General features: G+C 39.0%; 2 protein-coding genes across 3 annotated transcripts in view; one reads left to right on the top strand and one right to left on the bottom strand.

Moving 5' to 3' along the window:
• Positions 1–14922, top strand: part of MINDY2 (MINDY lysine 48 deubiquitinase 2) — an 83474-nt gene extending 68552 nt beyond the window's left edge. Inside the window, exons 7-9 of one of the 2 annotated variants that reach the window (XM_071066782.1) lie at positions 7199–7372; positions 11652–11846; positions 14295–14922. In XM_071066782.1, the coding sequence (XP_070922883.1) occupies positions 7199–7372; positions 11652–11846; positions 14295–14420 (495 nt within the window). In that variant the 3' untranslated portion in view covers positions 14421–14922. Of the gene's footprint in view, positions 1–7198; positions 7373–11651; positions 11847–14291 lie in introns of both variants that reach the window. The other variant, XM_071066781.1, reaches the window with a different exon arrangement.
• A 1036-nt stretch (positions 14923–15958) lies between these two features.
• The window catches only part of LOC105489575 (SAFB like transcription modulator), an 82478-nt gene continuing 77728 nt past the window's right edge, over positions 15959–20708 (bottom strand). Inside the window, exon 21 of the mRNA XM_071066774.1 lies at positions 15959–16795. Within this exon, the coding sequence (XP_070922875.1) occupies positions 16747–16795 (49 nt within the window). The 3' untranslated portion in view covers positions 15959–16746. The remainder of the gene's footprint in view (positions 16796–20708) is intronic.

The following is a 20708-nucleotide window of genomic DNA, read 5'->3' as shown; positions in this document are numbered from 1 at the left end:
CACATAGCTTCTAGATGTTTGGTTCATATAATGATATCTGTATAGCTCTTTTCCTATTATGACTCCTTGATTGTGCTTTTACCATATCGACCTTTATATTCATGTCATAACTGTTTCCCCTATCTCTTGGTTTTCAATTACTGACATCTCTCTGAAGCATATTCAGTCCCAAGGTTTTTGAGGTTGGTTGTTGTGTTGTTATTTTTTACCATAAACTCAGCCAGATGAGTTTTGAGGTTGGTTTTGTTTGCTTTTTTACTTTATGTTTAGGGATTAGAAGTGAAAAGTAGTTTAGAAGGAGGTACAATTCTGGATAAATACTAAAACCATGTTAAAGAAATAAATTTGTTTATTCTATTTCCTCTTTGACTAATGCTATAGTAGAAATTTTTTTCCACAGAATGCTACATTTAAGTAACAATCTATTAAATTTAGCTATTTTTAAAGCTGGTTGATATATCAAAAATTGTCACTTTTTAAATTGAAAGGGGAGGGGGGATTGGAAACTGGAATAAGGAAAGTGATGATTCCATAGTACAAGCAGAGACATTCATCTTTTTCTCTTAAATAGGAGACAGAAGCAGATAGACGCAGAAAGTGAGATCGATTTAGGTGATACTCATGAATATATCTTCTGTTTATGAAGCAGTTAGGGGCCTTGTACTTTATTAAGCATTTTATATTGATTATCTCATTTAATCTTCACAACTCCTTTGTGAGGAGTGGATATTATTATTATCACTTAATAGCTGAGGGAAGACATAAAGACCCTAAGTAAGTTGCCCAAGACCACTTAGCTTATAAGCATTTCCAATCTGACTTTCAACTTGACTTTCAAGTCAACAGCTATGCTTCACTGCCTGTCTGGGTGGATAAGAAAGTGCTTTGTGGATAAGGCTACGTTTGTTAAGTAGGAGTAGTAAGTTCATTTTTGAGTACTTAAAATACTTTAGAAACTCTCTTAGAAATGTATACATTTTCAAATTATAAAGTACCTTAGAAACTTCAAAATTTCTAAGAAGAAAAAACTAAAGTCTAGAGATGTTAAGTAATTTTTTAAAGGTTTTTTGGTGTTTGTTTGTTTGTTTGTTTTGAGACAGTCTCGCTCTGTCGCCCAAGCTGGAGTACAGTGGCACAGTCTTGGCTCACTGGATCCACCACCTCTTGGGTTCAAGCGATTCTCCTGCCTCAACCTCCTAAGTAGCTGAGACTACAGGCACATACCACTATACCTGGCTTTTTGTATTTTAAGTAGAGACAGGGTTTCACCATATTGGCCTGGCAGGTCTCAAACTCCTGACCTCAAGTGATATGCCCACTTCAGCCTCCCAAAGTGCTAGGATTACAGGCATGAGCCACCACACCCGACCTAGAGATGTTAAGTAATTTGAATACAAGTTAGTTAACCAAAAATATTTAGCCAGTGCTTTCCTCCATATTGGATCACAAAAGAACACTGAATGAAAACCTATTCTATATAAAAATACCCTCGTAAATTAATTCTACATGGAGTAGTCACTTGCAGTAACAACATACCTGACAATATCATCACAATTTGTAAATTGATGAAGAAAACTTGTCAAATTTAATAATATTTTATAAATTTACAAATTGTGACAATATGACATTTTATATAATATGAACTAATACATAATTAAGAATTTAATGCATTAAAACCTATTCTATATTATTATTTATGAAATTTTTCAGTATTTTAAAAACTGATGAATGAAATTGGAAAATTTGAATGTTAAGAAAGCACTGACTGCATAATGTAGCAAAAGTGCTGGAATATCAATGCAAGAAATATTATTGTTAGTGATTTAACCGTAGACTCTCAGGATCAGATGGGCCTAAACTAGTACTATAGTCACAGATATTTTGCTCTTCTATGCTATAATTACATAAAGGAACTTTTGACTAATAATCTGCATTGTTGACAGTGAACCAGTTATAGTTTTTTTAAAAAATTAATGTCAGGTGGGGCACAGTGGCTCATGCCTTTAATCCCAGCACTTTGGGAAGCTGAGGCAGTGGATCACCTGAGGTCAGGAGTTCGAGACCAGCCTGGCCAACATGGTGAAACCCCATCTCTACTAAAAATACAAAAATTAGCAGGGGGTGGTGGCAAGTGCATGTAATCCCAGCTACTCTTGGGAAGCTGAGGCACAAGAATCACTTGAACCTGGGAGACGGAGGTTGCAGTGAGCTGAGATCGTGCCACTGCACTCCGGCCTAGGTGATAGAGTAAGACTCTGTCTCAAAAAAAAACCCATCAACAACAAAAAATAAATATCAAAATCTAAGGAGGAAATTGAGGCTGATGATCTATGAGAAGACAGATCAGCTGTACCAAGAAAGGAATACCCTTTTAGTTAAAACTTATACTCACGTGGCCAGGTGCTGTGGCTCACGCCTGTAATCCCCACACTTTGGGAGACCAAGGTGGGCGGATCACTTGAGGCCAGGAGTTCCAGACCAGCCTGGCCAACATGGCAAAACCTTGACTCTACTAAAAGTACAAAAATTAGCTCTGTGTGGTGGCGTGCGCCTGGAGTCCCAGCTACTATTGAGGCTGAGGCACAAGAATCACTTCAACCTGGGAGGCAGAGCCATGAGCCAAGATTACCCAACTGTGCTAAAACCTGGGTGGCAGGGCAAGACTTTGTTTCAAAAAAAAAGAGAAGAACCCTCATACTAAAGCATCATCTGGGGGAAAATTACTAATAAGATTATGGTTGGAAAATAGCCAGTGTAATATATGATCTACATAAATTGTAAAACAGAGACATTATGTAATATTAAATGATATGTTGAAATGAGTTGTGATAAGTATAAAGAGAAGGGTCAGATCTATTCAGTGGAAAATTAGCTGGAAAGGACTTTTTGTTTTTCTCTTAAATTATCATAGGATGAGGTAGACCCAAGCTGGGTATTAAAAATATGTTAGGAAGGCCAGGTATGGTGGCTCACACCTGTAATCCCAGCACTTTGGGAAGCCGAAGCAGGCAGATTGCTTAAGCCCAGGGGTTTGAGACCAGCCTGGGCAACACAGAAAAACCCCATCTCTAGAAAAAATAAAAAATTAGCCAGATATGGTGGCACATGCCTGTAGTCCTAGCTACTCTGGAGGCTGAGGTGGGAGGATTATTTGGGCCCAAAAGCTCAAGGCTCCAGTGAGCTGTGATATCACTGCACTCCAGCCTGGATGACAGAGGCTCCATCTCAAAAAAGAAATTGAAGAGGACACCAAAAAATAGAAAGATGATCTGTGTTCATGTATTGGAAGAATCAGTATTGTTAAAAATCTCTGTACTACCCAAAGCAATCTATAGATACAATGCAATCCCTATAAAAATATAAATGACATTCTTCAAAGAAATACTTTAAAAATCCTAAAATTTATATAGAACCACAAAACAGCCAGAGTAGCCAAAGCTATCCAAAGCAAAAGGAATAAAACTGGAGGAATCACATTACCTGACTTCAAATTATATTACAGAGCTATAGTAACCAAAACAGCGTGACACTTGCATGAAAACAGACACATAGACTAATGGAACAGAATACAGAACACAGAAACAAATCCACACACCTACAATGAACTCATTTTCAATAAAGGTGCCAAGAACATACGTTGGGGAAGGAAGAGTCTCATCAATAAATGGTACTGGGAAAACTGGATATCCACATGCAGAAAAATGAAACTGGACTCCCATATCTCATATACAAAAATCAAGCCAAAATGGACTAAAGCGGTCAGGCGCCTCTACAGGCTCACGCCTGTAATCCCAGCATTTCGGGAGGCCAAGGCAGATGTATCACTTGAGGTCAGGAGTTCTAGACCATCCTGGCCAACATGGTGAAACCCTGTCTCTATTAAAAGCACAGAAATTAGCTGGGTGTGGTAGTGCATGCCTATAATCCCAGCTACTTGGAAGGCTGAAGCAGGAGAATTCCTTTAACCTGGGAGGCAGAGGTTTTAATGAGCTGGGGTCATACCACTGCACTCTAGCCTAGATGACAGAGCGAGACTCTGTCTCAAAAAAAAAAAAAAAAAATGCCGGGCATGGTGGCTCACACCTGTAATCCTAGCACTTTGGGAGGCTGAGACAGGTGGATCATGACAAGGTCGGGAGATCAAGTCCATCCCAGCTAACACAGTGAAACCCCGTCTCTACTAAAAATAAAAAAAATTCGCCAGCGTGGTGGTGGGTGCTTGTAGTCCCAGCTACTCAGGAGGCTGAGGCAGGAGAATGGAGAGCTTGCAGTGAGCCAAGATCGTGCCACTGTGCTCCAGCCTGGGTAACAAGAACGAGACTCTGTCTCAAAAAAAAAAAAAAAAAAAAGGAATAAAGACTTAAATCCAAGACCTCAAACTATGAAATGACTAAAAGAAAACATTGGAGACACTTTCTAGGACACTGAAGTGAACAAAGAGTTCTTGGGTAATACCCCACAAGCACAGGCAACAAAGTGAAAGTGGACAGATGGGACCATATCAAGTTAAAAAAATTCTGCACAGCAAAGGATACCTTCAACAAAGTGGCTGGGTGTGGTGGCTCATGCCTGTAATCCCAGCACTTTGGGAGGCTGAAGTGGGAGGATTACCTGAGCTCAGAAGTTCAAGACAAGCCTGGCCAACATGGCAAAATCCTGTCTACTAAAAATACAAACATTAGCCAGGCGTGGTGGTGTGCTCCTGTAGTTGCAGCTACTTGGGTCTGAGGCAGGAAAGTCACTTGAACCCAGGAAGCTGAGGCTGCAGTGAGCCGAGATCGCACCACTGCACTCCAGCCTGGGCGACAGAGTGGGACCCAGACTCTGCCTAAAAAAAAAAAAAAAAAAATGAAGGGACAACCCACCAAATGGGAGAAAACATTTGCAAACTACCCATGTGACAACGGATTCATAACCAGAATATATAACAGCTCTCTAGGAAAAAAAAAAAATCTCATCAGTTAAATCAAATTTAAAATGGCAAAATGATTTCAATAGACATTTCTCAAAAGAAGTCATGCAAATGGAGCCAGATGTGGTGGCTCACACCTGTAATCTCAGCACTTTAGGAGGCCAAGGTGGGCAGATCACTTGAGGTCAGGAATTCGAGACCAGCCTGGCCAACATGGTGAAACCCCATCTCTACTAAAAATACAAAAATTAGCCAGGTGTGGTGGTGGGCACCTGTAATCCCAGCTACTCAGAAGCCTTAGACAGGAGAATCACTTGAACCTGGTAGATGGAGGTTGCAGTGAGCCAAGATCATGCCACTGCACTCCAGCCTGGGCAACAGAGTGAGACTCCATCTTAAAGAAAAAAGACATACATATGGCAGACAGGTATGTGAAAAGGTGCTGAACATCACTGGTCATCTGAGAAATGCAAATCAAAACTATGAGATATCATCTCACCCCAATTAAAATGTCTTTTTTCTGAAAGACAACAACAAATGTTTGTGAGGATATGGAGAAAAGGGAACCCTCATACAGTGTCGATGGGAATATAAATCAGTACAACCACTATGGAGAACAGTTTAGAGGTTCCTCAAAAAACTAAAAATCGAGCTACTGTACAGTCCAGCAATCCCACTCCTAAGAATATACCCAAAAGAAAGGAAATCAGTGTATCAAAGAGGTATCTGCACTCCCATGTTTATTGCAGCACTATTTGCACTAGACAAGATTTGGAATCAAGCTGTGTCCATTGACAAACAAGTGGATAAAGAAAATGTGGTACACATACACAATGGAGTGCTATTCACACACAAAACAAAATGACATCCTGTCAATTGCAACAACATGGATGGAACTGGAGGTCATAACGTTAAGTGAGATAAGCCAGGCGCAGAAAGACATACTTCGCATGTTCTTTCTTTTTTTTTTGGAGCTAGAAATTAAAACAATTGAACTCCTGGAGATAAGAGAGTAGAATGATGGTTACCAGAGGCTGGGATGGGTATTTGGAGGCAGGCAGGATGGATGGTTAATGGATGTTAAAAAAAAAAAAAAAAAAAAAAAAAAAAAAAACAGAATGAGTGAGACCTAGCATTTGCTAACACAAGAGTGTGAGTATAGTCAAAAATAATTTAATTTTACATTTTAAAATAACTAAAAGAGTGTAATTGGATTGTTTGTAACACAAGCAGTAAGTGTTTGAGAGGATGGATACCACATTTACCCTCATGATTGTTATGCATTGCATGCGTGTATCAAAATACCATGTAGGCTGGGCGCGGTGGCTCACGCCTGTAATCCCAGCATTTTGGGAGGCTGAGGCGGGCAGATCACGAGGTCAGGAGATCGTGACCATCCTGGCTAACACGGTGAAACCCCATCTCTACTAAAAATACAAAAAATTAGCCGGTCGTGGTGGCACATGCCTGTAGTCGCAGCTATTCAGGAGGCTGAGGCAGGAGAATCACTTGAACCCGGGAGGCGGAGGTTGCAGTGAGCTGAGATCACACCACTGCACTGCAGCCTGGGTGACAAAGTGAGACTCCTTCTCAAAAAAAAAAAAAAAAAAAATCAAGTAACCCACAAATACACACACCTACTATGTATCCACAAAAATTAAAAAAAAAAATTTTATGCAGGTACAGAGGCTATGGGATAAGGCAGGAAAATACAATCAATACCGGGCAATTTGGTGATACAAAACAAGTACAAAACAATTGCATTGTATCTGTATTATTGGTATACAAAAGAAGTACATTGATAATACAGAGTAGGTGAAAAGTATTATTGGTGTATAAAACAAGAGTAACTAATGGTGCAGAGAAAGGAAAAATTGGTATGGATTGGATTAGTCATATAGGCTTAATTGGAAAAAAAAATAGGCAACATGGTATCATTTTTTATGACTGTAATATCTTTTTCAGGAATTTGTATGGTGTTTTTCTATTTTGTGAAATGAGAATATAAACCCCCCAAAGGTGTTTATAAGTCATACATTAGCTGAGCATGCCAAGAGCTCTTATTTCTTGTTACAGTGTAGTGTGCCAAATAAAAACTATATTCAAAGCCGAGTGGATTTGAGGAAGTAAAATATCTACTTGGTCTATTTATCGTGTTGTACAGATCTAAACAGTAGGAATGTTTAATACATTCTGAAGATATAGATTATAAAACTTTCCTTAAATACTATATTTCTAGTTTTGATCAATTTAACAGTCTTTTTTCTTTTGTTACTTCTTATTAAGGGTCAACTGTATTTGTTGGTAACGGACCAGGGGTTTCTTACTGAAGAAAAAGTTGTTTGGGAAAGCCTACACAACGTAGATGGTGATGGAAATTTCTGTGACTCAGAATTTCGTCTTCGGCCTCCTTCAGATCCTGAAACTGTATACAAAGGACAACAAGATCAGATAGATCAGGTAAATTTGTATTGTCTTCTTTATAGTGCTTAAAATGCTGATTTTTTTCAAATGTGAATTCAGTTATCCAAAATTTTTCAACTAAAGATTAATTCATCAATATACTTGTGAAATTTTCCTGACACTTCTGAATAGTTGGTGATCATTCTACATGTACATTAATTATGTACTTTGGTGCAGAAGGCCAGATCATATTGAACTGTGAAGGTTAGGGTGAGAAGTTTGAATTTTATTCTAATTGCAGTAGAGAAGCTATGTCAAGCATTAAACATGGAAGTGATGGGATCTTCTTTACCTTTTTAAAAGACTGCTATTTGGAGAATACATAGGAAGGATACAGGTTTAAGCAGAGACAAACAGTCCAAGCAAGAGCTGATGATGGCTTAGCCTTCGGTGGCAAAGATGAAGAGATGAGCACATATCTGAGTTATATTTTGACTAATTAGAAAAAGTAGAGGAGGCCGGGCGCGGTGGCTCAAGCCTGTAATCCCAGCACTTTGGGAGGCCGAGACGGGCGGATCACGAGGTCAGGAGATCGAGACCATCCTGGCTAACACGGTGAAACCCCGTCTCTACTAAAAAAAATACAAAAAACTAGCCGGGCGAGGTGGCGGGTGCCTGTAGTCCCAGCTACTCGGGAGGCTGAGGCAGGAGAATGGCGTGAACCCAGGAGGCGGAGCTTGCAGTGAGCTGAGATCCGGCCACTGCACTCCAGCCTGGGCGACAGAGCGAGACTCCGTCTCAAAAAAAAAAAACAAAAAAACAAAAAAAAGAAAAAGTAGAGGAGAGAGAATCTGGAAGGTAGCATATACTGTATAAAGAATGGGTGGATATTCTAAACCTTAGAGGCCAAGGTAAGAAGGAGTAGACATTTATAGCAGGAGGCACACTAGTGAATAGAACTTGCATTTAGAAATGAGACAGATGAGATTTTTTTTTTTTTGACAGATGAGATTTTTGCCTGCCATAAGTGGGCAGGCTTGGAGCCACAGGTCTGTTTATTATTAGAGGCATGATGGTGATGTGAATTCTTCCCTGACTGAAGCAAAAATATGGTCATATTAAACAGTTGGCATATATTTCACTCATAACAATTTAAGTGCACAAAGACTGTGTTCAGTTAGCCAATATTCAGTGAGGAGTTGTATTCCTGGCATGACACTTAGGTCCTAGGGATACAAAGATAAATCATTCCGTCCTGTCCTTAAAGATGCTGAGCCTAGTAGGGGAGGCAGATATTTGACCAACGCATGTTATATGTTAAGTCCTATAATGGCAATTTGAAGAGCAGGTATCAAGTACACAAAAGAATATTTAATTCAAACAAATATGCTTCTAGGACTTTTCTTTGAAAAACAGTTCTGAAAGTCATTGTGCTCATTTTCCTTCAGAAGCTATACACGGGTATTGTGTTTTAAATGTTAAGAGAAATGTGCGGGATTTTTCTAAGCGTTATATTATATATAAAAAATATTGGGCCGGGCATGGTGGCTCACGCCTATAATCCCAGCACTTTGAGAGGCCGAGGTGAGTGGATCACCTGAGATTGGGAGTTCAAGACCAGCCTGGCCAACATGGCGAAACCCTGTCTCTACTAAACATACAAAGATTAGCCAGGTGTGGTGGTGCGCACCTGTAACCCCAGCTACTCGGGAGGCTGAGGTGAGAGAATCGCTTGAACCCAGGAGGCAGAAGTTGCAGTGAGCCAAGATCGTGCCATTGCACTCCAACCTGGGTGACAGAGCAAGAGTCTGTCTCAAAAAAAAAAAAAAAAAAGGCGAGGCGCAGTGGCTCACACCTATAGTCCCAGCACTTTGGGAGGCCAAGGCGGGCCGATCACGAGGTCAGGAGATCAAGACCATCCTGGCTAACATAGTGAAACCCCATCTCTAATTTAAAAAATGCAAAAGATTAGCTGGGCATGGTGGCATGTACCTGTATAGTCTCAGCTACTCGGGAGACTGAGGCAGGAGAATCGCTTGAACCCGGGAGGCGGAGGTTGCAGTGAGCCAAGAAAAAATTGGAGCAGGGGAATGAAGGCAAAGCAATAGATTGTCACAGTAGTCCAGATAAGGTGTTGAGATTGTTATCTGGAAGCAGCAAGGAAGAAGTGGATTCAAGACCATGAGGCTTCGTAAAGAGCAGAGTTTGAGGAATCAGAAGAACTTGAAGGACAAATTATTTATATCTTTATATCCATGAGATAGTCATGCTATATGTATGACAAGATCTTTACAGGCAACAACCTTTTTTATTTTTTGAGACAGGGTCTCACTCTGTCACCCAGGCTGGAGTACAGTGGTGCGATCTTGGCTCACTGCAGCCTCCACCTCCTAGGCTCAAGCAATTCTCTCACCTTAGCCTCCCGAGTAACTGGGACTACAGGCATGTGCCACCACACCTGGCTAATTTTTGTATTTTTAGTGGAGGCAGGGTTTCGCCATGTTACCCACACTGGTCTCGAACTCATGGGCTCAAGTGATCTGTCCACCTTGGCCCCCGAAAGTGCTGGGATTACAGGCGTGAGCCACCCCACCTGGCCACAGGCAAAAACCGTTTACCCATCCTCTGTATTATTTAAAATTATCTTATTTTGAGGGTAGATGGGGGAGGAGGTACACAGACTGGTCAAATTTTAGTCAGCACTGACTCTTAATAAAGTGGATATTAAGTTAACGCTTGACCAAAATGCACTTTTTCTGATAGAAAGTAATCTGAGTGTGTACATGGGAGTAGGAAGGAGATGGTTAAATAATTGAGTAAGACTATATGATGGCTACTATGTTGTCTTTAAAAATCATCTTTTAGAAGAATATTTAATAATCTTGGGAAATTCTTATTTTTTAAAACAGAAGACTTTTAGGACACTAAATGGAAAAGAAAACATTGCAGTAGTTTCAGAGGGTTGGTTTGAATTTGTATGGGAATGTAGAAAAATAATAATAAACTACTGTTAACAGTAGTTGTCTCTGTGTAATGATATTATGGTGATTTAAATTTTGTTATTTATGGTTTTCAGTTTTGTCTGAATTGCCTATAAGCATGTGTTTCTTTTGTAAATGGGGAACTTTTAAAAATTCTTTAAACCAATTTACTTATTTATTTATACATGAAACAGGGTCTCAGTCACCTTGGCTACAGTGCAATGGTGTGATCACAGCTCACTGCAGCCTCAACTTTCTGGGCTCAAGTGATCCTCCCACCTCAGCCTCCCCTACATGTAGCTGGGACCACGGGCATGTGTCACCATGCCCAGCTAATTTTTTGTGTGTTTTTTGCAGAAATAGAGTTTTGCCATGTTGCTCAGGCTGGTCTCAAACTCCTGGGCTCAAGCAGCCTGCCCGCCTCAGCCTCCCAAAGTGCTGGGATTATAGGTGTGTGCCGTTGTACCTGGCTCCCCTCTACTTCTTGTTTTGTTTTGTTTTGTTTTTAGCTTTCTTGACTGCCTATATGTGGCTTCCAAAAACAATTTCAAATACGTTCCCCCCAGTTTTTTTTTTTTTTTGCGACCGGGTCTTGCTGTGTCGCCGAGGCTGGGGTGCAGTGGCATGATCTTGGCTCACTGCAACCTCCGCCTCCCAGGTTCAAGTGATTCTCCTGCCTTAGCCTCCCGAGTAGCTGGAATTACAGGTGTGCACCACTACACCTGGCTAATTTTTGTGTTTTTCATAGAGATGGGGTTTCACCATATTGGCCAGGCTGGTCTTGAACTCCTGGGCTCAAGCGATCCACCTGCCTTGGCCTCCCAAAGTGCTGGGATTACAGGCGTGAGCCACCGCGCCTGGCCTCCAAAAATATTTAGAACAATGACAGAATCACTGAAATAAGTTCATAGCTCCCCAAGGGAAATACTTAGGAAGGTAACTGTCATTTTAATATTTAAAATAAAATGGTTTTTATTTTATTTTAATTATTTGTCATTTTATATTGTTTTCTTTTTCTTTTTTTGTTTTTATTCATTTTTATAGACAGGGTCTCTGTCACCTGTGTTGGATGGAGTGCAGTGAGGAGATCATAACTCACTGTAACCTCAAACTCCTGGGCTGACACAATCCTCCTGCCTCAGCCTCCCAAGTAGCTAGGACTACAGGTGCACATCACCACACGTGGCTGATTTTTAAACTTTTTTTGTAGAGACAGGGTCTTGCTATATTGCCCGGGCGTGGCATATTTTTTTAAAGCCATTCTTACAGCTTTATAGATATAACATCTATATTTGCAGTCATTCATTCTTGGGCAAAATCTCATGGCTAATGATGGTTATAATTTAATTTCTTAGGATTATCTTATGGCATTATCTCTACAACAAGAACAGCAGAGCCAAGAGATCAATTGGGAACAAATCCCAGAAGGAATCAGTGATTTGGAACTAGCAAAGAAACTCCAAGAGGAAGAGGACAGACGGGCTTCTCAATACTATCAGGAACAGGAACAAGCAGCAGCTGCTGCTGCTGCTGCTTCTACACAGGCTCAGGTAAAAACTAGTGTTCTGAGTCTTAAATGTGATGATCACAGCTGGGGGCAGTGGCTCACACCTGTAATCCCAGCCCTTTGGGAGGCCGAGGCAGGCAGATTGCTTGAGGCCAGGAGTTGGAGACCAGCCTGGCCAACATGGCAAAACCCCGTCTCTACCTAAAATACAAAAATTAGCCGGGCGTGGTGGTGAACACTTGTAATCCCAGCTACTTAGGAGGCTGAGGTAGGAGAATTGCTTAACCTGGAAGGCAGAGGTTGCAGTGAGCTGAGATTGTGCCGCTACACTCCAGTCAGGATGATAGAACAAGACTCCTTCTCAAAAAAAAAAAAAAAAAAGGCGATGATCACCTTAGCAGTAAATTTCACTTGAGATAAAAAATTTTAAATTAGGTATTAACTCTTCCATTTTGTTAGGAATTTAGCACCCATGGGTTTTATGACATTGTCCTAAGCTTGTATCTCGTTTAGTAAAATATTTTCTCCTGAGGTTCTGATTTTCAAATTTATTTCTAAAATTCGTAATAGCTGCCAAGAAAATAAGTCAATTTGGACGAAGTCCTTTCTATCAACTAGAGGGCAGTATGAGGTACTACTAGAAAAAATATAGACTTTGGATCCAGATAAATGTAGATTTGCATTTCCTGCTCCTGTCTTTCCTTCTAGTTGCAATCTCTTGGATGACATCCTCTGCCTCTCTTAGCCTCATTTTCCCTATCTGTAAAATGAAGAACTCTTAAGTTTGTTGTGAACAACAAATAATATTAGGGCTTAGCCCAATGTTTAACATGTACTAGGTATTCAACAAAGATTGACATCTCCCTACTTTTCACTTTCCGTAAACCGTTTAAAGCACTTAAAATATAATGGTGAGATTCTACATGTTAAATCTCATTTCATTAAGTTAAAAATATTCCCCTCCTTTTATATTTATACCATGTCAGACTGCTGTTCTTTTTTTTTTTTCAGATGGAGCCTCACTCTGACGCCTAGGCTGGAGTGCAGTGGTGCAATCTCGGCTCTCTGCAAACTCCACCTCATGGGTTCAAGCAATTCTCCTACCTCAGCCTCCCAAGTAGCTGGGATTACAGGTGTGTGCCACCACGCTCAGCTAATTTTTGTATTTTTAGTAGAGATGGGGTTTCACCATATTGGCCAGGCTGGTCTCAAACTCTTGACCTCAAGGGATTCACCCACCTCGGCCTCCCAAAGTGCTGGGATTACAGGCGTGAGGCACCGTGCCTGGCCTAGACTGTTCCTTTTGATTCAGATATACAAGAAATTCTGATTTGGGCATACAAAAAAAGCAAGATGCCCCTTTAAGTCTCATAAAACTAAATATAGAAGTCCCCATTAAAATAAGTATAAAATTTCTATTTCTAGCTCAAATATTGACTACTCCAAGCTTAATAGTTAAATCCTACCACGTTATGCCTAGCTTTTCACTCAAAAAAGGTGTCTTATTTCACATTCCACACTCCCAGTTCTCAGGGGTTCTTTTCTCCTTTTAAGATCTGTTTATTATGGCTGGGTGCGGTGACTCACACTTGTAATCCCAGCACTTTGGGAGGCCAAGAGAGGTGGATCTCGAGGTCAGGAGTTCGAGACCAGCCTGGCCAATATGATGAAACCCTGTCACTACTAAAAATATAAAAAATTAGCTGGGCGTGGTGGCATGCACCTGTAGTCCCAGCTACTCAGGAGACTGAGGCAGGAGAATCTCTTGAACCAAGGAGGCAGAGGTTGCAGTGAACTGAGATCATGCCACTGCACTCCAGTCTAACAGACTGAGACTCAATCTCAAAAAAAAAAAAAAAAAAAAACAAATCTGTTTATTATGGAATTTAGTGAGGTTTTGAAGAACTATTATAGTTTATCAAAAGGTGTCACTTTCTTTAACATTTTCTAAACTTTTGACAAATGTGTCTTCAATTTGACTTTAGGCAATATAATCTTATGTTATTTACTGTTTGAAATACTGACTTTGGGATGCCAAGGTGGGCGGATCAAGAAGGCAGGAATTCGAGACCAGCCTGGCCAACATAGTGAAACCCCGTCTCTACTAAAAACACAAAAAGTTAGCCGGGCGTGGTGGCAGGCACCTATAATCCCAGCTACGTGGGAGACCAAGGCGGGAGAATCTCTTGAACCCAGGAGGCAGAGGTTGTAGTGAGACAAGATTATGCCATTGCACTCCAGCCTGGGCAACAGTGCCAGACTCTGTCTCAAAAAAAAAGAAATTTTATTTATTTAGAATAATGAATGCATTAATTATATCCAGAATGGTAGAGGCAACTGCTCATATACCACGTAATATAACAAATCTGTATACCAATAGCTAACTTCTTTTTCCATCAGTGATTCCTTCCACTGTTATGATTTTTGTTTCTATATAACCATGAATAAGTCCCTTAGATTAATTTTTTCCTGCGTATTTTTCTTAAAGCAGGGCCAGCCAGCACAAGCCTCTCCATCAAGTGGAAGACAATCTGGGAATAGTGAACGTAAACGGAAGGAACCGCGAGAAAAAGATAAAGAAAAAGAAAAGGAAAAAAATAGCTGTGTTATTTTGTAACAAGTGTTGGCTTCTGTTGGAACCACCTATATGTCTTGAGAAACAAAACCACAGGAGGAAAGGAAGAAAACCCGATCAATACCGTCTGTGCCTGATTTCCCAATGGATTTTGTTCATGTTTTTTCAGGGGAAAGGTTGTTACTTAGTTACAATCAGACTTTTTCAAGTCACACAATACACTCTTTATGAGCTGGAGTTTCGTGTTACAAGTTGGAAATGCTGTGTGTTGTCATTCATGAAAAATACTGCACTTGTAGCCAGATAAGCAAATCACAGCAAATTTTGTGTCATAGTGACATTCATAACTCATATCAGTTAGTAAGCTATTATATCTTCTGTTCTAACAATGAATGGAGGTAATTGATTTAGTCTGATTCCTTCCTGAAATCTAAATATTAGCACAATAGTTTCTGAAATTTTACAATGTTAAATTATGATCTAATCCATGAGAAACCACGGGTTTAACATAGGGATTCAAAAAAAAAAAAACAAAAACAAACAATAGGAATAAATAACCCTTAATTGTATATTGGACTAGTTCAGCCCTTAAACAGCTTTACCTTTATTTAGGAATGTACATTTTAGGTATTATCTTGAGAATTGATCATGGAGCTTAGATTTAATTTAGATAGCAAAAATAAAGATTTGTATTTCTTTTCCAATAGCAAAAGGTTGCATAACACTAATACTTATAACCTATCAATATCAGATATTAATGACTTTGTAGTGTTGTAAAATTTTGAGGAATTTTGGAGTCTTTATCATAGGTAACCTGGACCACAGTTACTATTTATTGGCAATGTGATTGAGTATATGGAGGAAAGCACAGTGGATGCTAGGCCTTGTAAATATGGGGATGTAGAAAAGCAGATAGTTCAGTGTCTACCTTTTTCTAGTATTACCTTGAACCTTAAATTTTAAGTCATGTTTATTGCTCGAAAATTAAATGTACTTATTAAAACCAATGAAAAAGCACATTTCTGAAAGGAAGTTAGAGATAATCTCTGTGTCTTGTGAAAAGACATTAATAAAAATCTGAGAGGGCCGGGCGCAGTGGCTCACACCTGTAATCCCAACACTTTGGGAGGCTAAGGCGGGCGGATCACCTGAGGTCAGGAGTTCACGACCAGCCTGACCAACATGGTGAAACCCCATCTCTACTAAAAATACAAAAGATCAGCCGGGCATGGTGACGGGCGCCTGTAGTCCCAGCTACTCAGGAGGCTGAGGCAGGAGAATTGCTTGAACCCGACAGGCGGAGGTTGCAGTGAGCCGAGATCGCACTGCTGCACTCCAACCTGGGCAACAAAGCGAGACTCCATCTCAAAAAAAAAAAAAAAATCTGAGAGTAGCTAAGAATTTGGAGGAATTAATGTAAAAGCAATCAGAGTTTTTAACTTATGGGAACCAAATAAAACTATAACCTCTTATAGTGTTTATAGAACTCAGAAATACTATTTATTTAACTTTATTATGAGGCCACACATATTTTCCTGTGTTTCTATATATAGTTTGGAAAACTCTCCTCAATAGTCTGTTTTATATGCCTTATATTTAAAAGTTTGTTTTAGTCATTTTGAAAGACTATTGCTGCTGCAAATAGTTGTGTACTTTACATTCTAAGCTTCAGTACATTTCTTTATTTAAGAGCATCATAATCTGACCTGAGCATCCACTTGGAGAATGTTTTTTTGTGTGTGTGGTCTAGGGTGACAAAAGACCACAGAAATGTGTGGTCTGGATTTTTTCAACTACGTCATTAACTTTATGATCCTAGACCAGTTATAGGATGAATCTATATGTAAAAATAAAGTCTTATTTATGGAAGGAATTATTCTAAGGGAAAAATCCAGGGTCAAGCTGTATCTTTTATGTCCTCTATATTGCATGTCTATTTCTGTTACACAATTCGTTATTTCTTCAAATTTCCTATGGTAGTATGATAAATCATCAAAGAACCTGTTTGGGATATAAAACTCTGATAGAAAATATTTCATGAGTATCTTGATTATAACCTAGAATATGTATACATTAGTAATAATAACCCGATATACTGCAGAACTCTCTATTGGCTCAAACAGGTTGACCTCAATCCAAGTTTACTCTTGATATCACTATTGGCTGAAGGTGGAAACTCAAACCTCAGGGTTTGTTTTTCTCGGGACAGATAGTAGTGATAGTGCATTATATTTTAATAAGAAAAACCAGTAAACCTTGAGAAATTTTAAAAAGCATAGTTGAGGCATATTTTTTCATAATTATATGCTTATCTATTTATTGCCCATGGAAAATATATGTGTAGAAGTATTTCTTCTGTTATTTGTTACTATCTTCTTAATTTGTTCCAAAGAAAATACTGCCATACTGCATTCCCTCTGGAAGGAAACAAAACAAAACAAAACTCACTCAAAACCAGCAGTGCTGCTATCAGATAAGTAGATGTCAATATATACTTACGAGGAAAAACTAAAAAATGTAATGTGTTAATTCAGCCTTTTTCTATGTAATATTTCCAAGTCAGACTTTCTTACATTCCTGGAATTTAGTTTGATATACCAAGAATAATAATGATAAAATGTTTGCTTTGATTACTGTGGGGGGAAAAATGAAATGTAAATTGTATTAAAACACACAAACTTTTCAGAGATACTGGTTTCCTGTCCTTAAAGGGTATAAAGAATTTAGATCATGCCTGTAATCCCAGCACTTTGGGAGGCCGAGGCAGGTGGATCATCTGAGATCAGGGGTTCGAGACCAGCCTGGCCAACATGGTGAAACCCTATGTCTACTAAAAATACAAAAATGAGCCAGGCATGGTGGTGGGCACTACTTGGGAGGCTGAGGCAGGAGAATCGCTTGAACCCAGGAGGCAGTGGTTGCAGTGAGCTGAGATCACGCCACTGCACACCAGCCTGGGCAATAGAGCGAGACTCCGTCTCAAAAAAAAAAAAAAAAAAAAAAATGTAGCGCTACTGTGTCTTTATTTTCTTAAATTTTGCCCAAGGTAACATTATATATCCAGCCATTTCATTGCTGGTTTGGGTACATAGGATTTTGATAGTGGTATATTAAAGTCTCTCCTTCCAAGTATTTTGTAATACTTGGAAATTATTAGATGTATACTGCTAACAAAAGTTAGAACTTAAACATCTTTGTTTTTATCATTTATAGCCTAGATTAGGGACACATTTGCATCCAGCACATCATCGTTAGATTTGAAAATAGGCAAATGAATGAACAAATATGGTCACTGCACTGTCCTTTTACTTTCCGAGTCTAAGTATATTCCTTAAGGTTAGTAACCAGAGTCGTTATTGAAAATCTAAAATTTTTCTTCATGTCTAATCCCACTGCATCCACAATGCTGTGATCTGTAGTACATGATCAACACTTACTGTACGTGTGTGTTTCTGAAGCAAGTTATCAGGACCTCTGTTAGAGTCTCAAAAGAATTCAGAACTTCCCTTCAATTTAAGAATCACCATTTTAAGAATACATATACACATTAAGCAGTATGAGGCAGCTAAAATTGGCATTGGTTTTACACTGGTCCAGTGTGCTTAGGTAAAGTAACTTCTTCCGTGTTTCAAAGTCAGGTTCAGAGTTGAATGAAGCGTAGATTTAAGTTTAGGATTAGGCTTTGGAATATATCTTGTTTTTATTGTCTCATATTTCTAATATTGACTACTTATCCCATATTATGTGTCAAATTCTCATATTTCAAGTTCTTTCTCATACTTCTTGATCTTGGCTTAACTAAAGAAGTTAATATCAGAGACTAGTTGACCAAACCCAAGATTAACCATTTTGCACTTGCACAAAACCTTCTTAGCATTTTGCTTTCAATGAATCAGAAAGTCAGTTCACTAAGAGATGGATCATGAGAGGAAAGAGAACTAGAAGTCCAATAAATAAGAAAATAATTATTCATATATTAACATTGACATGTGAACTACATATCTAAAATCTTGCTGGAGAAAAATCAAGGCAAGAATTTCCAGAACTGTCCGCAAATAGCTCATTTATTTAAGTTTTGTTAAAAAGCAAAAGTGTGGCCGGGCGCGGTGGCTCAAGCCTGTAATCCCAGCACTTTGGGAGGCCGAGATGGGCGGATCACTAGGTCAGAAGATTGAGACCATCCTGGCTAACACGGTGAAACGTCTCTACTAAAAAATACAAAAATACTAGCTGGGCGAGGTGGCGGGCGCCTGTAGTCCCAGCTACTCGGGAGGCTGAGGCAGGAGAGTGGCGTGAACCCGGGAGGCAGAGCTCGCAGTGAGCTGAGATCCTGCCACTGCACTCCAGCCTGGGCGACAGAGCGAGACTCCATCTCAAAAAAAAAAAAAAAAAAAAAAGGGAATTGATTTACATTTGATTAACTTTTCCTATTCCATGCACTAGTTATTTTAAAACATGATAAAAACCTTCTGGGCATTACCTATCACACAGTACTTATGCATAAACTTAGTAAAATTACTAATGTTTGATAAAATAAGATGGAGGCATAACGAATAGTCTACAATTTGTATTTTAAGGAATTGGACATGAACAATTCTAGATCATTTTGTGTCTATAAACCTGACTTTCTATCTTGCCTTGGGCAAACTTTCTGTGCCTCAGTGTACTCTAAATATGTGAAGGATGCTCTTTTTGATTAAGTGTTTTGCACTCCTGAATAAAGGGCATAGTATAAGCACAAAGTATGACAAATTATCACAAATATTACACATCCTATGTTCTTCAGTGTGCACACTTTTTTCTCAATAACAAAATGTATCTTGTCAGTTTTTTTTAATGCTGTCAAAATTTGTAGTTTCTTTGAGTATGGCATCATCTCTTCCCAAATGCATTTTACAGTTGCTTTTGTGTTCTATAGACTATAGAGTCAAAATCAAGAGTATTTTGGGAGGATCAGAAGCATTTAAAAATCTATTTTTTTCTAGTATCTTTCACAGATCTAAATATTTAGATTCTCTTTGCCTTTTTCTCCATGAAATAAAGTACAGTGGTATAAAATTACTAATACAGTATATAACCTTTGTTTGCATTGGTGGAATTCATTTAGATCTCTTAAGTGCTATTATTTTAGGGCTATATAAATTGTGTTTTTAGTGTAAAATGTTATTTGATAATGTGAAGTTAAATCCCTTTTAGAAAGTGACTGAAAATGGTAAAGGAACTCGACAGAATCTTAGAGTTCTTAGGTTCTCTGATTTAGTATCTTTTATTAATGATGTCCAACACCTCTAAGACTGTTGAGAAAACATGAAGAATTGAGGTTACTCTTCTCAGGTGACACTTTAAATATTAAAATCAGAGGCTTCCTGAACAAAACAAATTGCAAAATAGAGACAATAACATGAGAGAGGCCAAATGCAGGACTCTGGTAAATTTAACTTATTTTGAATATCTTATCTAAATTTTAGTTCATGCATGTTCTTACTTAATCCTGGTGTTTCTGCTGTTAGATGTTAGAGTTTAATAAATTGTGATATGCATATATTTTTTTACATGAAGGATTCTAGTTTCTAATTTTACTTTTCTGATCTCAAAAAAATTAAACTTGAAAAACAGGGTAAAATTCTTCAACTATTGCCTCAAGTTCAGTTTTGTCCTATTGTCCTGAAAAAGGAGATTTAGACTTGTCTGCCTAACAGGTATTTTTTAGGGCATGGTACTATCCCAGAGAAAGTGTTGAGATACCATGGCAGAAATATAAAATCTAAGCTTTGAACCCCAGTAGGCTTCTTATTCTGCCAGTAAGTCTCTCTACTGTATCTAATATTCTAAGGATTTCTTCAAACCACTTAATAATTTGTCACCATTAACTTTAATATCCGGTTTTAATCTGCACTGTAATATCCTGCTTTGAGAAGAATGCCTCATAAATCAGGGAAGTACAAAACAAAATGTTTTGGAAGGTGATCCTGGCTCCTTTGGCTCTCATAATTGTTTTATAACTGTAAATAAAAAGTCAAGAAACTGGCCTGCCGCGGTGATTCATGCCTGTAATCCCAGCACTTTGGGAGGCCGAGGTGGGAGAATCACCTGAGGTCAGGAGTTCAAGACCAGCCTGGCCAACATGGTGAAACCCTGTCTCTACTAAAAATACAAAAAAAAAAATAGCAGGGTGTGGTGGCATGTGCCTGTGATCTCAGCCACTGGGGAGGTTGAGGCACAAGAATCACTTGATCCTGGAAGGCAGAGGTTGCAGTGAGCCAAGATTGCCCTACTGCACTCCAGCCTGGGTGACAGAGCAAGATTCTGTCTCAAAAAAAAAAAAAAAAA

The sequence above is a fragment of the Macaca nemestrina genome, chromosome 7, assembly GCF_043159975.1.
Source record: "Macaca nemestrina isolate mMacNem1 chromosome 7, mMacNem.hap1, whole genome shotgun sequence".
Lineage (NCBI taxonomy): Eukaryota > Metazoa > Chordata > Mammalia > Primates > Cercopithecidae > Macaca > Macaca nemestrina.
Note: the sequence above shows the minus strand (reverse complement) of the source record. Positions and strands in the feature narration are given on the sequence as shown.